Source organism: Dendropsophus ebraccatus, chromosome 3 (genome assembly GCF_027789765.1).
Source record: "Dendropsophus ebraccatus isolate aDenEbr1 chromosome 3, aDenEbr1.pat, whole genome shotgun sequence".
Lineage (NCBI taxonomy): Eukaryota > Metazoa > Chordata > Amphibia > Anura > Hylidae > Dendropsophus > Dendropsophus ebraccatus.
In genome coordinates, this window is record NC_091456.1 from 200,315,531 (window position 1) to 200,330,336 (window position 14,806).

General features: G+C 48.9%; 1 protein-coding gene across 1 annotated transcript in view; it reads right to left on the reverse strand.

The window, feature by feature from the left end:
- LOC138786376 (B-cell differentiation antigen CD72-like) overlaps positions 1-14,806 on the reverse strand; it is a 36,029-nt gene that overhangs the window by 19,308 nt on the left and 1,915 nt on the right. The window contains exons 2-3 of the mRNA XM_069963363.1: positions 6,885-7,007; positions 4,601-4,690 (exon numbers count right to left, since the gene is read on the reverse strand). Coding sequence (XP_069819464.1) covers positions 4,601-4,690; positions 6,885-7,007 — 213 coding nt within the window. The remainder of the gene's footprint in view (positions 1-4,600; positions 4,691-6,884; positions 7,008-14,806) is intronic.

Sequence of the window (14,806 nt, forward strand, 5' to 3'; positions counted from 1 at the left end):
CAGAGGGAACATAGTGACCCATCCAGAGGGAACATAGTGACCCATCCAGAGGGAACCTAGTGACCCATCCAGAGGGAACATAGTGACCCATCCAGAGGGAACATAGTGACCCATCCAGAGGGAACATAGTGACCCATCCAGAGGGAACATAGTGACCCATCCAGAGGGAACATAGTGACCCATCCAGAGGGAACATAAGCTGCAGTAAAAGCTGGGGAGTCAACCTGAAAGAGTCCAGTGACCAAATGAGCCCTAGGTGGCCTTTAACCCTTAAAGGATGTAGATACTTTGGGCCTTAAGGCTTCACCTCCTTTTTCAAATACTGTTTTGATGCTTTAACCTCTCCGTGTAATCCTCAGATATTGTGTATGTTATGTCGGTGGTAAGTTCCGGCTGCTACGCTCCGCGTTTCTTTAGTTAAACTGTATAAAATATTTTGTAAAATTTGTGATTTTCTAATTTCCAATTATTCTGCTTGTAAAACACTCAAAAAAGTTGTGTAGCATTCACCGTATATCTCTATACTATCTTTATATCATTTTATTTAACATCCTTTTGCAGTGTCCCAGAACAGGCTGTCTGTTTCTCACTTTAAGTTTACTTTTATTACTATAGCCATGCCTGTCCTGGAAACTATATACACTGCAACTGTTTGCTATATAGTCCCTATTACTCTCAGGTTCATGTGTATATCTTCTGTGTATAACTCTGTGCAGTGGTATGCAAAGGCTGAGGATCACGTGACCATGCCCCGTAACCATGGTTCCTCCAATGGCCGTCGAGCTTTGGCCAGGAGTACCATGTGACTTCCCCTTGCTAGGGAGTTCCGGCCCCTGCTCCCAAGCAAGGAGGTCGTGTGTGTGTGTCCCTCTTCACCTTCAGAAGAGTGGACCTGGTGCTCTGCTGTAACAGATCCTGGCTGTCCGCCTGCTCAAGTGCCTGGAGTATCTTCTCATCTGGGTGTCGTTCCTGTTCTCTATCTCCTCATCAACTCAAGATATTCACTGCAAGTATTCTAATCCACCCAGCCTCTCTATTCCTCTATCACTACTACTCCCATCATCCGGCACGCTTCACCTCAGCCTATGCAGCACCACCTTTGCTCTGCTTGTACAAGTCTGCTATATACCCGGTTGCATCCGGAAGAGACTGTTGCTACCAGTTACCTTAGTTACAATAAAAGTGTAACCACCGCTGTTACTGAACCCTGGCATTGGTGTCCCTTATCCGGTGCCCCGACTAGATACAGCGAAGAATCGCATGCCCAGTGTCCCGCATAGTACCGCAGACCGGTCCCCAGCTGTGGCACCCTTGTGCCATTACCGTGACAACTCTATACCCTGCAGCTGCCCCGGTTCCTGCCTGCTAGTAACACCTGCACTGCAGAGTGGCCCCCACGGGTCAGGGCATCGCACTTTTATTTTTCTTAATTTTGTAGGAAATTTTTAAAGCACACTGATCGACCTGTCGGTCCCTGGTTCCTGGGTGTCCTCTGCTGATTGACGTTTACTGCACTGAGAGTTAAAGGGGTACTCCACTCATACAAAACTTTTGATATGTTGCTGCCCATAGTGAGACTAACATTTCCTTTCATACTTATTATTATCTATTCAGTCTCCTTCCCCCAGTTCTTAGCCAGGGCCGGATTAAAGGGAGGGCACCATGGGAACGTGCCTGGGGGCCTCCACCAGTCCAAACCCAGAAGTGGTGTCTGGGAGCCAGTCCCAGGCGCAACAAGCATGTGGAAACCCTATCTGGACACAGCACTGGCCACACTGGAGGGAGGGAGCTGTAGGGTTAAACCTGTGTAAGCATCTCCCTCCCAGCAGGCTCAGACTCCCCCCTGGTGGGTCTTTGAATGGATTCTTCCTGTCAAGCTTCCGGGTGCCTGTCCCCTGCCGAGGTCCACACTTCACCCTCGCCCCTCCCCCTCACTGAGGAGAGGACAGCGTGGGACCTCAGCAAGGAAACCTGATCTCTCCAGCAGGGATGTGACATCATGGAGTCTGCTGAAGGATCTGTCACAGTGGCTGACAGGCTGAAGGAACAGAGAAGAGCCAGAAGAGAGAAGACCTGTCATCTGCCCGGATCAGGTTTGGAGATTTGGAGATTAGATTACTACCCCCACCATGCATTAAAATATAATGGATGATGGGGGTTGTAATTGATTTGTCATGTGAGCATACAGGTGTCACCAGGCCAACTCCCCTGCTCTGGTGGGCCAGTATAACTTGTGACCAGTGTAGGTACACTATACATAAATACAAAGCTGTGTGCACCATATGATATATAGCCTGTGTGCAGCCTATGATATACAGCCTGTGTGCAGTGTATGATATACAACCTGTGTGCAGTGTATAGTATATAGCCTGTGTGCAGTGTATGATATACAGCCTGTGTGCAGTGTATGATATACAGCCTGTGTGCAGTGTATGATATACAGCCTGTGTGCAGTGTATGATATACAGCCTGTGTGCAGTGTATGGTATATAGCCTGTGTGCAGTGTATGATATACAGCCTGTGTGCAGTGTATGATATACAGCCTGTGTGCAGTGTATGGTATATAGCCTGTGTGCAGTGTATGATATATAGCCTGTGTGCAGCATATAACATATAGCTTGTGTGCAGACTGTGTGCAGTGTATGATATATATAGTTTGTGTGCAGCCTATGATATATAGCCTGTGTGCAGTGTATGATATACAGCCTGTGTGCAGTGTATGGTATATAGCCTGTGTGCAGTGTATGATATATAGCCTGTGTGCAGCATATAACATATAGTTTGTGTGCAGACTGTGTGCAGTGTATGATATATATAGTTTGTGTGCAGAATATGATATATAGCCTGTGTGCAGCATATGGTATATAGCCTGTGTGCAGTGTATGGTATATAGCCTGTGTGCAGTGTATGATATATAGCCTGTGTGCAGTGTATGATATATAGCCTATGTGCAGTGTATGGTATATAGCCTGTGTGCAGTGTATGGTATAGAGCCGGTGTGCAGTGTATGATATTCAGCCTGTTTACAGTGTATGGTATATAGCCTGTGTGCAGTGTATGATATTCAGCCTGTTTGCAGTGTATGGTATATAGCCTGTGTGCAGTGTATGACATTCAGCCTGTTTGCAGTGTATGATATACAGCCTGTGTGCAGTGTATGGTATACAGCTTGTGTGCAGTGTGGGGTATATAGCCTGTGTGCAGTGTATGGTATATAGCTTGTGTGCAGTGTATGGTATATAGCCTGTGTGCACTGTATGGTATATAGCCTGTGTGCAGCATATGACATGTAGCCTGTGTGCAGTGTATGGTATATAGCATGATATATAGCCTGTGTGCAGTGTATGATATACAGCCTGGGTGCAGTGAATGGTATATATTGCCTGTGTGCAGCATATGGTATATATAGCCTGTGTGCAGCATATGGTGTGTATATAGCCTGTGTGCAGCATATGGTGTGTGTATATAGCCTGTGTGCAGCATATGGTGTATATATATAGCCTGTGTGCAGCATATGGTGTATATATAGCCTGTGTGCAGTGTATAATATATAGCCTGTGTGCAGCATATGACATGTAGCCTGTGTGAAGTGTATGGTATATAGCCTGTGTGCAGTGTATGGTATATAGCCTGTGTGCAGCATATGACATGTAGCCTGTGTGCAGTGTATGGTATATAGCATGATATATAGCCTGTGTGCAGCATATGGTGTATATATAGCCTGTGTGCAGCATATGACATGTAGCCTGTGTGCAGCTATATATGCCATGATCCTTAGGGTATATTCACATGTACCATATCCGCTATAGATTATACACAGCCTTTAAGTACTTTCCGCTCTTTACTGCTTCAGGTAGTTTATATGGTTGGGAACTGCAGATGGGACGTAGACTTGCAAGTCCAGGTTCTGCCTGCGATTCACAACTGTATCTGCTGCTGTGGTGGCTGACACAGGGGGCAAAAGCGCACAGAAAGTACTAAAGTGCTGTGTTCTCGCATTGAATAAAGTGGGAACACAGTACGATGCTCACCCCTCCCCCATCCTGTCTCTGGGGCCTGGCATCTTCCTCTGGACTGCAGCCTCTAGGGACCATCATATGCAGAACAGAGGAGGATGCTGAGCCATACAGCCAGGAGTGAGGAGAGGTAGGTGCTAAGCCCCCTACAGTAATCAGCCACCTGTATAGATTGCTGTATGGTTTATTTGAGGGGGAAGAAAATGGGGGGCCCCCAACAAAGTTGTTGCCCAGGGCCTCCACCAACCTTAATCCGGCCCTGTCCTTAGCTGCTACTTTCTGCTGAAGACACAAAAATCTGTGTGAGCCTTTCTCTCTGTCTCCCCCTCCTCCCCCCTCCCTTCTGAGACGGCTGATGTAAAGTCCCTGGCAGGCTGTATCTGCAACATTGTAGCTTCTATGTAATGCTGGGAGGGTCATTCTGAGGTCAGCTGTTCTCAGTGAATGGAGCTGGAAGCACACAGTTTAGCATTGGTAACATGTAACTGTACCTGCTGTTCTGCAGGTGGGGTCACCGTGTACACACATTATATTAACTATTTCATTGCTGAGAATATTTCTATGGTGTTATAGAATGACTTACACTTAATGGTGATCCCTGTAGCTGCTGCCAGGAGAAAGAAACAGAAGATCAGGAGGATCAGGGCGAGGAGAGGAGCTGATCTCTGCATCCCTTTAGGGAGGAAAAGAAACATGTAAGTCCAATCAGTGAAGTGAGTGATACAGGTGTGGTCAGGGATACAGGTAAGGTCAGTGATACAGGTGAGGTCAGTGATACAGGTGTGGTCAGTGATACAGGTGTGGTCAGGGATACAGGTAAGGTCAGTGATACAGGTGAGGTCAGGGATACAGGTGTGGTCAGGGATACAGGTGAGGTCAGGGATACAGGTAAGGTCAGTGATACAGGTGAGGTCTGTGGTACAGGTAAGATCAGGGATACAGGTGAGGTCTGTGGTACAGGTGAGGTCATCTATACAGGTGTGGTCAGTGATACAGGTGAGGTCTGTGATACAGGTGAGGTCAGTGATACAGGTGAGGTCAGGGATACAGGTAAGGTCAGTGATACAGGTGAGGTCAGGGATACAGGTAAGGTCAGGGATACAGGTGAGGTCAGTGATACAGGTGTGGTCAGGGATACAGGTGTGGTCAGGGATACAGGTGTGGTCAGGGATACAGGTGAGGTCAGGGATACAGGTGAGGTCAGTGATACAGGTGAGGTCAGTGATACAGGTGTGGTCAGGGATACAGGTAAGGTCAGTGATACAGGTGAGGTCAGTGATACAGGTGTGGTCAGGGATACAGGTGAGGTCAGTGATACAGGTGAGGTCAGTGATACAGGTGAGGTCAGTGATACAGGTGTGGTCAGGGATACAGGTGAGGTCAGTGATACAGGTGAGGTCAGTGATACAGGTGAGGTCAGTGATACAGGTGTGGTCAGGGATACAGGTAAGGTCAGTGATACAGGTGAGGTCAGTGATACAGGTGTGGTCAGGGATACAGGCGTGGACAGTGATACAGGTGTGGTCAGTGATACAGGTGTGGTCCTCTATACAGTTGAGGTCTGTGGTACAGGTGAGGTCATCTATACAGGTGTGGTCTGTGATAAAGGTGAGGACAGTGATACAGGAGAGGTCATCCATACAGGTGTGGTAAGTGATACAGGTGAGGTCAGTGATACAGGTGAGGTCAGTGATACAGGTGCAGTCGGTGGTACAGGTGCAGTCAGTGATACAGGTAAGTTCATCTACACAGGTGTGGCCAGTGATACAGATGCAGTAAGTGATATAGGTGAGGTCAGTGATACAGGTGTGTTCTGTGATGCAGGTGTGTTGTGGTCAGTGATACAGGTGTGGTCAGGAATACAGGTGAGGTCAGTGATACAGGTCCAGTCAGTGATACAGGTGAGGTAAGTGATACAGGTGAGGTAAGTGATACAGGTGAGGTCAGTGATACAGGTGTGGTCAGTGATACAGGTATGGTCAGGGATACAGGTGTGGTCAGTGATACAGGTGAGGTCAGTGATACAGGTGAGGTCAGTGATACAGGTGTAGTCAGTGATGCAGGTGTGGTCAGTGATACAGGTGAGGTCAGTGATACAGGTACAGTCAGTGATACAGGTGAGGTCAGTGATACAGGTATGGTCAGGGATACAGGTGTGTTCAGTGATACAGGTGAGGTCAGTGATACAGGTATGGTCAGGGATACAGGTGAGGTCAGTGATACAGGTGTGGTCAGGGATACAGGTGAGGTCAGTGATACAGGTACAGTCAGTGATACAGGTGAGGTAAGTGATACAGGTGAGGTCAGTGATACAGGTATGGTCAGGGATACAGGTGAGGTCAGTGATACAGGTGTGGTCAGTGATACAGGTGAGGTCAGTGATACAGGTGTGGTCAGTGATGCAGGTGTGGTCAGTGATACAGGTGAGGTCAGTGATACAGGTACAGTCAGGAATACAGGTGTGGTCAGTGATGCAGGTGTGGTCAGGAATACAGGTGTGGTCAGTGATGCAGGTGTGGTCAGGAATACAGGTGAGGTCAGTGATACAGGTACAGTCAGTGATACAGGTGAGGTAAGTGATACAGGTGTGGTCAGTGATACAGGTGAGGTCAGGGATACAGGTGAGGTCAGTGATACAGGTGTGGTCAGTGATACAGGTGAGGTCAGTGATACAGGTGTGGTCAGTGATGCAGGTGTGGTCAGGAATACAGGTGAGGTCAGTGATACAGGTACAGTCAGTGATACAGGTGAGGTCAGTGATACAGGTATGGTCAGGGATACAGGTGTGTTCAGTGATACAGGTGAGGTCAGTGATACAGGTCCAGTCAGTGGTTGTGTCAGTCTTCTGCAATCAGGATGGATCTTACTTCCTTTTAGGTGTTGTGTCCATGCTGTTCCTTCAGGTGGCGCTGTGGGGGCCTCTTTGTCTCTTGTGGGTAATGTTACATTCTCATACGTTACTTCCAGCTGATCGTTGTCTTCTTCACATTCTGAGGAGGAAGCAGATACTCATTGTATCAGAGTAGCGGCATATAGCACTGGTGTATAGGGCAGATATATAAGCTGCGGGGTAATAAGGGCGACAGATGTATCACTCAGAAGGGTAACATTAGGGGGGTGATGTATGAGATGGGTAACTATAGGGGGCAGATGCAGGCTCTGGCCCACCGGGGAACTAGGGAATCACCGGGAGGCCTCCAGCTACATTGGACTAACCAGTCTGGCGTCAACATCTGGTGAACCCAGGAAAGTGGGGGTCCCCAGGGGAATTACCTCAGGGGCATGTGCTATATATGGGATTGTACATGCTAGGGGTGGGGGTCTAACAGGCAGGGGGATTACCCTTAGGGGAATGCTCACTACATGGGCAGTACTACATACAGTATAAGGTACAAAGGGGTGGGGGGGTTAATGGAAGGGGCATTACCTTCAGGAAGTTGGGTTGGGTACTACACATGGGATGCTACATCCTGGGGGGAGGAGGCTAACTACCAGGGGGATTACCTTCAGGAGGATACCTACATAAGGGATACTGCATACTTGGGGGTGATAACTATAGGGGATACCTAAATGAGGGGAACAAAATGCTGGGGGGCTTATGACTGGGAAGGTGACCTACACGAGATGACTACATAAGTAATTTTGAGGACACATAAAAAAGGTGGAGAAAAATATGGAGACAGAGGGGCCTAACTACAGTATGAAAGGATAGAAGGCGGCTAACTACTACATAGGGGCACGAGGGGGGGGGGCGGAGATGGGTCATAGCGAGGAGAAGTCTTCTGGATGTGACTGCACTGTAATCACTTATATGGTGAGCACAACTAGTGTCACTATGCTTCTGTGGTGTACGCTCGACCGGTCACTTGCTAGGTTGTAACATGTGACGCCGCTTCTGTGGGGACAAAAAACAAAAGGTGCAACAGCAACCCACAGGTGTAAGGGCTTACCGTATATACTCCTCCCAGCGTACACCGTAAACACCTACTCTGTAGATATTAAAAATTAAAATATAATTTTTTTTTATAAAAGTGAGGATCTTAGCAAACTATTTGATTAAAACGTTAAGGCGTCCTCGAGACATGGTCCCTACTCTAGCATCCTCACACTAGCAATGGCCTCACACTTGCTAAGATCCTTACTTTTATTTTAAAAAAAAATTTATATTTTAATTTTTAATATCTACAAAGTAGGTGTTTACCGTGTACGCTGGGAGGAGTATATACGGTAGGCCCTTACACCTGTGGGTTGCTGTTGCACCTTTTGTTTTTTGTCTGTACTTAAGCCACAAGCAGCGTGCAACCTGCAGTGTGAACAGAGTCATAGATGTGCTGCCAAAATTTCCCTTTTTTTCATCCGCTTCTGTGGTGGTTGGTCGGAGTATAGCTCAGCCAGATGTGACGCCAGTGCAGGTTGGGCACACAGGTATGGTGGCACACCTAGTTTTATTTTAGATGGGCTGGCTATACCCTTTCCCCTGTGGTTGTGACCTGACGGGATGTGAGAGGGTCCCTTGGGCACTTATCATGGTGGGCCGGAGTGGAGTTGTGACTTACCCGGACTATTGGTGCCGCCACCCACACAAAGGGCAGATGACCCAAGGATGGTGTAACTACTGTGTAGGTGCTTAGAGAATAACCACTGAGTCCTGTTACCATAAATAAACTCTTCTTTACTACAGGAATACTTGATACAGTGATATACAGTAGGCTTGTGGCTTGATAAGTTACTTTACATCTTAGTGACAGGATCTGTGCTGAGAGCTTGAGAAGGAGAACAGCCGTGGTGAGAGGTAGAAGAGGTTCGGAGAGGTAGAGAGGAGGATGTGGAGAGAGTCCCAACCCAAGTAGGACTGTGCTCTGCCGGAACTTTAGAAGGAGAATAAGTGCAATACTTGAGAGTAGAGAATATACTTGTGCCCGTGTTTTGACTCTTTGGTCTTTGCACCACCTATTGCCCACCAGTGACGGGCGACCCGTCCTAGAGGGTGACACAAGCCCCAGACCTTGTAACCTGGGAGGAGCAGAGTGGTCAGAGTTCTCTGATGACACCTGCGCTGCAAAATAAAGTATGTGGGCTTCTAGCAACTTTGCTCTATCCGGATCAGTTCCTCTTCCTTCAGGATACTGTTCTGCATTTTAAGACAGGGTTGGGAAGATTCCTGACTTGTACTCTCTAAGTGTGTTTTCAGCACTGCATAGTGTTTGGAAGTGCTACTGCCAAGAAATGAGTGCTAAGGTGTCTCATGTGCGTCCGTACACTACAGAGACCAACCAAAAACTGCAAAGGGGACCTGGCATAAGCCAGGGCCCTACTTGGCTACTGCAGGGACCACTCTGGCATTCTTCCTCTACCAAAGCCAGAGTAAGACTCACTAAGGTGTGGCTACACTACCTCTCCCCCTGTGACTTCCTTCTACAGCGTCTGTAACGTGTGCTGTGAGTGGGTGAGAAGAGAATGCAAGAGAAAGAGAAGGATAGAGATAGGCAAGAAAGAGAAAGACCTCCCATTGGTGCAAAGATCCTGGAAACAATAACCCTTTAGTTGCCTACAGCTGTGCAATACTTAGGTACACAATAAACATACTAGCGACATCTGGTGGAAAAACTTAGGCACTACTTCATTACCACTTTTACTTTGAAGTACAGGCTTTAGCAAGGGGTGTATACACTAGCAACATCCGTGGTGGGAGACCACACTTCACACTCTAATCTCCTATCACACACAGTGTATCATCACTCCTATCATCCTCCTCCCTGACCCCAGGAGCTGACACTCTAATCTCCTATCACACACAGTGTATCATCACTCCCATCATCCTCCCTGACCCCAGGAGCTGACACTCTAATCTCCTATCACACACAGTGTATCATCACTCCCATCATCTTCCCTGACCCCAGGAGCTGACACTCTAATCTCCTATCACACACAGTGTATCATCACTCCCATCATCCTCCCCCCTGACCCCAGGAGCTGACACTCTAATCTCCTATCACACACAGTGTATCATCACTCCCATCATCCTCCTCCCTGACCCCAGGAGCTGACACTCTAATCTCCTATCACACACAGTGTATCATTACCCCCATCATCCTCCCTGACCCCAGGAGCTGACACTCTAATCTCCTATCACACACAGTGTATCATCACTCCCATCCTCCCTGACCCCAGGAGCTGACACTCTAATCTCCTATCACACACAGTGTATCATCACTCCCATCATCCTCCTCCCTGACCCCAGGAGCTGACACTCTAATCTCCTATCACACACAGTGTATCATTACCCCCATCATCCTCCCTGACCCCAGGAGCTGACACTCTAATCTCCTATCACACACAGTGTATCATCACTCCCATCCTCCCTGACCCCAGGAGCTGACACTCTAATCTCCTATCACACACAGTGTATCATCACTCCCATCCTCCTCCCTGACCCCAGGAGCTGACACTCTAATCTCCTATCACACACAGTGTATCATCACTCCCATCCTCCTCCCTGACCCCAGGAGCTGACACTCTAATCTCCTATCACACACAGTGTATCATCACTCCCATCATCCTCCTCCCTGACCCCAGGAGCTGACACTCTAATCTCCTATCACACACAGTGTACCATCACTCCCATCATCCCTGACCCCAGGAGCTGACACTCTAATCTCCTATCACACACAGTGTATCATCACTCCCGTCATCCCTGACCTCAGGAGCTGACACTCTAATCTCCTATCACACAGTGTATCATCACTCCCATCGTCCTCCCTGACCGCAGGAGCTGACGCTCTAATCTCCTATCACACACAGTGTATCATCACTCCCATCATCCTCCTCCCTGACCCCAGGAGCTGACACTCTAATCTCCTATCACACACAGTGTACCATCACTCCCATCATCCCTGACCCCAGGAGCTGACACTCTAATCTCCTATCACACACAGTGTATCATCACTCCCATCATCCCCCCTGACCCCAGGAGCTGACACTCTAATCTCCTATCACACACAGTGTATCATCACTCCCATCATCCTCCCTGACCCCAGGAGCTGACACTCTAATCTCCTATCACACACAGTGTATCATCACTCCCGTCATCCCTGACCTCAGGAGCTGACACTCTAATCTCCTATCACACAGTGTATCATCACTCCCATCGTCCTCCCTGACCGCAGGAGCTGACGCTCTAATCTCCTATCACACACAGTGTATCATCACTCCCATCATCCTCCTCCCTGACCCCAGGAGCTGACACTCTAATCTCCTATCACACACAGTGTACCATCACTCCCATCATCCCTGACCCCAGGAGCTGACACTCTAATCTCCTATCACACACAGTGTATCATCACTCCCATCATCCTCCCTGACCCCAGGAGCTGACACTCTAATCTCCTATCACACACAGTGTATCATCACTCCCATCATCCTCCTCCCTGACCCCAGGAGCTGACACTCTAATCTCCTATCACACACAGTGTATCATCACTCCCATCATCCTCCCTGACCCCAGGAGCTGACACTCTAATCTCCTATCACACACAGTGTATCATCACTCCCATCATCCTCCCTGACCCCAGGAGCTGACACTCTAATCTCCTATCACACACAGTGTATCATCACTCCCATCATCCTCCCTGACCCCAGGAGCTGACACTCTAATCTCCTATCACACACAGTGTACCATCACTCCCATCATCCCTCACCCCAGGAGCTGACACTCTAATCTCCTATCACACACAGTGTATCATCACTCCCATCATCCTCCTCCCTGACCCCAGGAGCTGACACTCTAATCTCCTATCACACACAGTGTATCATCACTCCCATCATCCTCCTCCCTGACCCCAGGAGCTGACACTCTAATCTCCTATCACACACAGTGTATCATCACTCCCATCATCCTCCCTGACCCCAGGAGCTGACACTCTAATCTCCTATCACACACAGTGTATCATCACTCCCATCATCCTCCCTGACCCCAGGAGCTGACATTCTAATCTCCTATCACACACAGTGTACCATCACTCCCATCCTCCCTGACCCCAGGAGCTGACACTCTAATCTCCTATCACACACAGTATCATCACTCCCATCATCCTCCCTGACCCCAGGAGCTGACACTCTAATCTCCTATCACACACAGTGTACCATCACTCCCATCCTCCCTGACCCCAGGAGCTGACACTCTAATCTCCTATCACACACAGTGTATCATCACTCCCATCATCCTCCCTGACCCCAGGAGCTGACATTCTAATCTCCTATCACACACAGTGTATCATCACTCCCATCATCCTCCCTGACCCCAGGAGCTGACATTCTAATCTCCTATCACACAGTGTATCATCACTCCCATCATCCCCCCTGACCCCAGGAGCTGACACTCTAATCTCCTATCACACACAGTGTATCATCACTCCCATCATCCTCCCTGACCCCAGGAGCTGACACTCTAGTCTCCTATCACACACAGTGTATCATCACTCCCATCATCCTCCCTGACCCCAGGAGCTGACACTCTAATCTCCTATCACACAGTGTATCATCACTCCCATCCTCCTCCCTGACCCCAGGAGCTGACACTCTAATCTCCTATCACACACAGTGTATCATCACTCCCATCCTCCTCCCTGACCCCAGGAGCTGACACTCTAATCTCCTATCACACACAGTGTACCATCACTCCCATCATCCTCCCTGACCCCAGGAGCTGACACTCTAATCTCCTATCACACACAGTGTATCATCACTCCCATCATCCTCCTCCCTGACCCCAGGAGCTGACACTCTAATCTCCTATCACACACAGTGTATCATCACTCCCATCATCCTCCCTGACCCCAGGAGCTGACACTCTAATCTCCTATCACACACAGTGTATCATCACTCCCATCATCCTCCTCCCTGACCCCAGGAGCTGACACTCTAATCTCCTATCACACACAGTGTATCATCACTCCCATCATCCTCCCTGACCCCAGGAGCTGACACTCTAATCTCCTATCACACACAGTGTATCATCACTCCCATCCTCCTCCCTGACCCCAGGAGCTGACACTCTAATCTCCTATCACACACAGTGTATCATCACTCCCATCATCCTCCCTGACCCCAGGAGCTGACACTCTAATCTCCTATCACACACAGTGTATTATCACTCCCATCATCCTCCCTGACCCCAGGAGCTGACACTCTAATCTCCTATCACACACAGTGTATCATCACTCCCATCATCCTCCCTGACCCCAGGAGCTGACACTCTAATCTCCTATCACACACAGTGTATCATCACTCCCATCCTCCCGGACCCCGGGAGCTGACACTCTAATCTCCTATCACACACAGTGTATCATCACTCCCATCCTCCTCCCTGACCCCAGGAGCTGACACTCTAATCTCCTATCACACACAGTGTATCATCACTCCCATCCTCCTCCCTGACCCCAGGAGCTGACACTCTAGTCTCCTATCACACACAGTGTATCATCACTCCCATCATCCTCCCTGACCCCAGGAGCTGACACTCTAATCTCCTATCACACACAGTGTATCATCACTCCCATCATCCTCCTCCCTGACCCCAGGAGCTGACACTCTAATCTCCTATCACACACAGTGTACCATCACTCCCATCATCCTCCCTGACCCCAGGAGCTGACACTCTAATCTCCTATCACACACAGTGTATCATCACTCCCATCATCCCTGACCCCAGGAGCTGACACTCTAATCTCCTATCACACACAGTGTATCATCACTCCCATCATCCTCCCTGACCCCAGGAGCTGACACTCTAATCTCCTATCACACACAGTGTATCATCACTCCCATCATCCTCCCTGACCCCAGGAGCTGACACTCTAATCTCCTATCACACACAGTGTATCATCACTCCCATCATCCTCCCTGACCCCAGGAGCTGACACTCTAATCCCCTATCACACAGTGTATCATCACTCCCATCATCCTCCCTGACCCCAGGAGCTGACACTCTAATCTCCTATCACACACAGTGTATCATCACTCCCATCATCCTCCCTGACCCCAGGAGCTGACACTCTAATCTCCTATCACACACAATGTATCATCACTCCCATCATCCCTGACCCCAGGAGCTGACACTCTAATCTCCTATCACACACAGTGTATCATCACTCCCATCCTCCTCCTCCCTGACCCCAGGAGCTGACACTCTAATCTCCTATCAAACACAGTGTATCATCACTCCCATCATCCTCCTCCCTGACCCCAGGAGCTGACACTCTAATCTCCTATCACACACGGTGTATCATCACTCCCATCATCCTCCCTGACCCCAGGAGCTGACACTCTAATCTCCTATCACACACAGTGTATTATCACTCCCATCATCCTCCCTGCCCCCAGGAGCTGACACTCTAATCTCCTATCACACACAATGTATCATCACTCCCATCATCCCTGACCCCAGGAGCTGACACTCTAATCTCCTATCACACACAGTGTATCATCACTCCCATCATCCTCCCTGACCCCAGGAGCTGACACTCTAATCTCCTATCACACACAGTGTATCATCACTCCCATCATCCTCCTCCCTGACCCCAGGAGCTGACACTCTAATCTCCTATCACACACAGTGTATCATCACTCCCATCCTCCTCCCTGACCCCAGTAGCTGACACTCTAATCTCCTATCACACACAGTGTATCATCACTCCCATCATCCTCCTCCCTGACCCCAGGAGCTGACACTCTAATCTCCTATCACACACAGTGTACCATCACTCCCATCATCCTCCTCCCTGACCCCAGG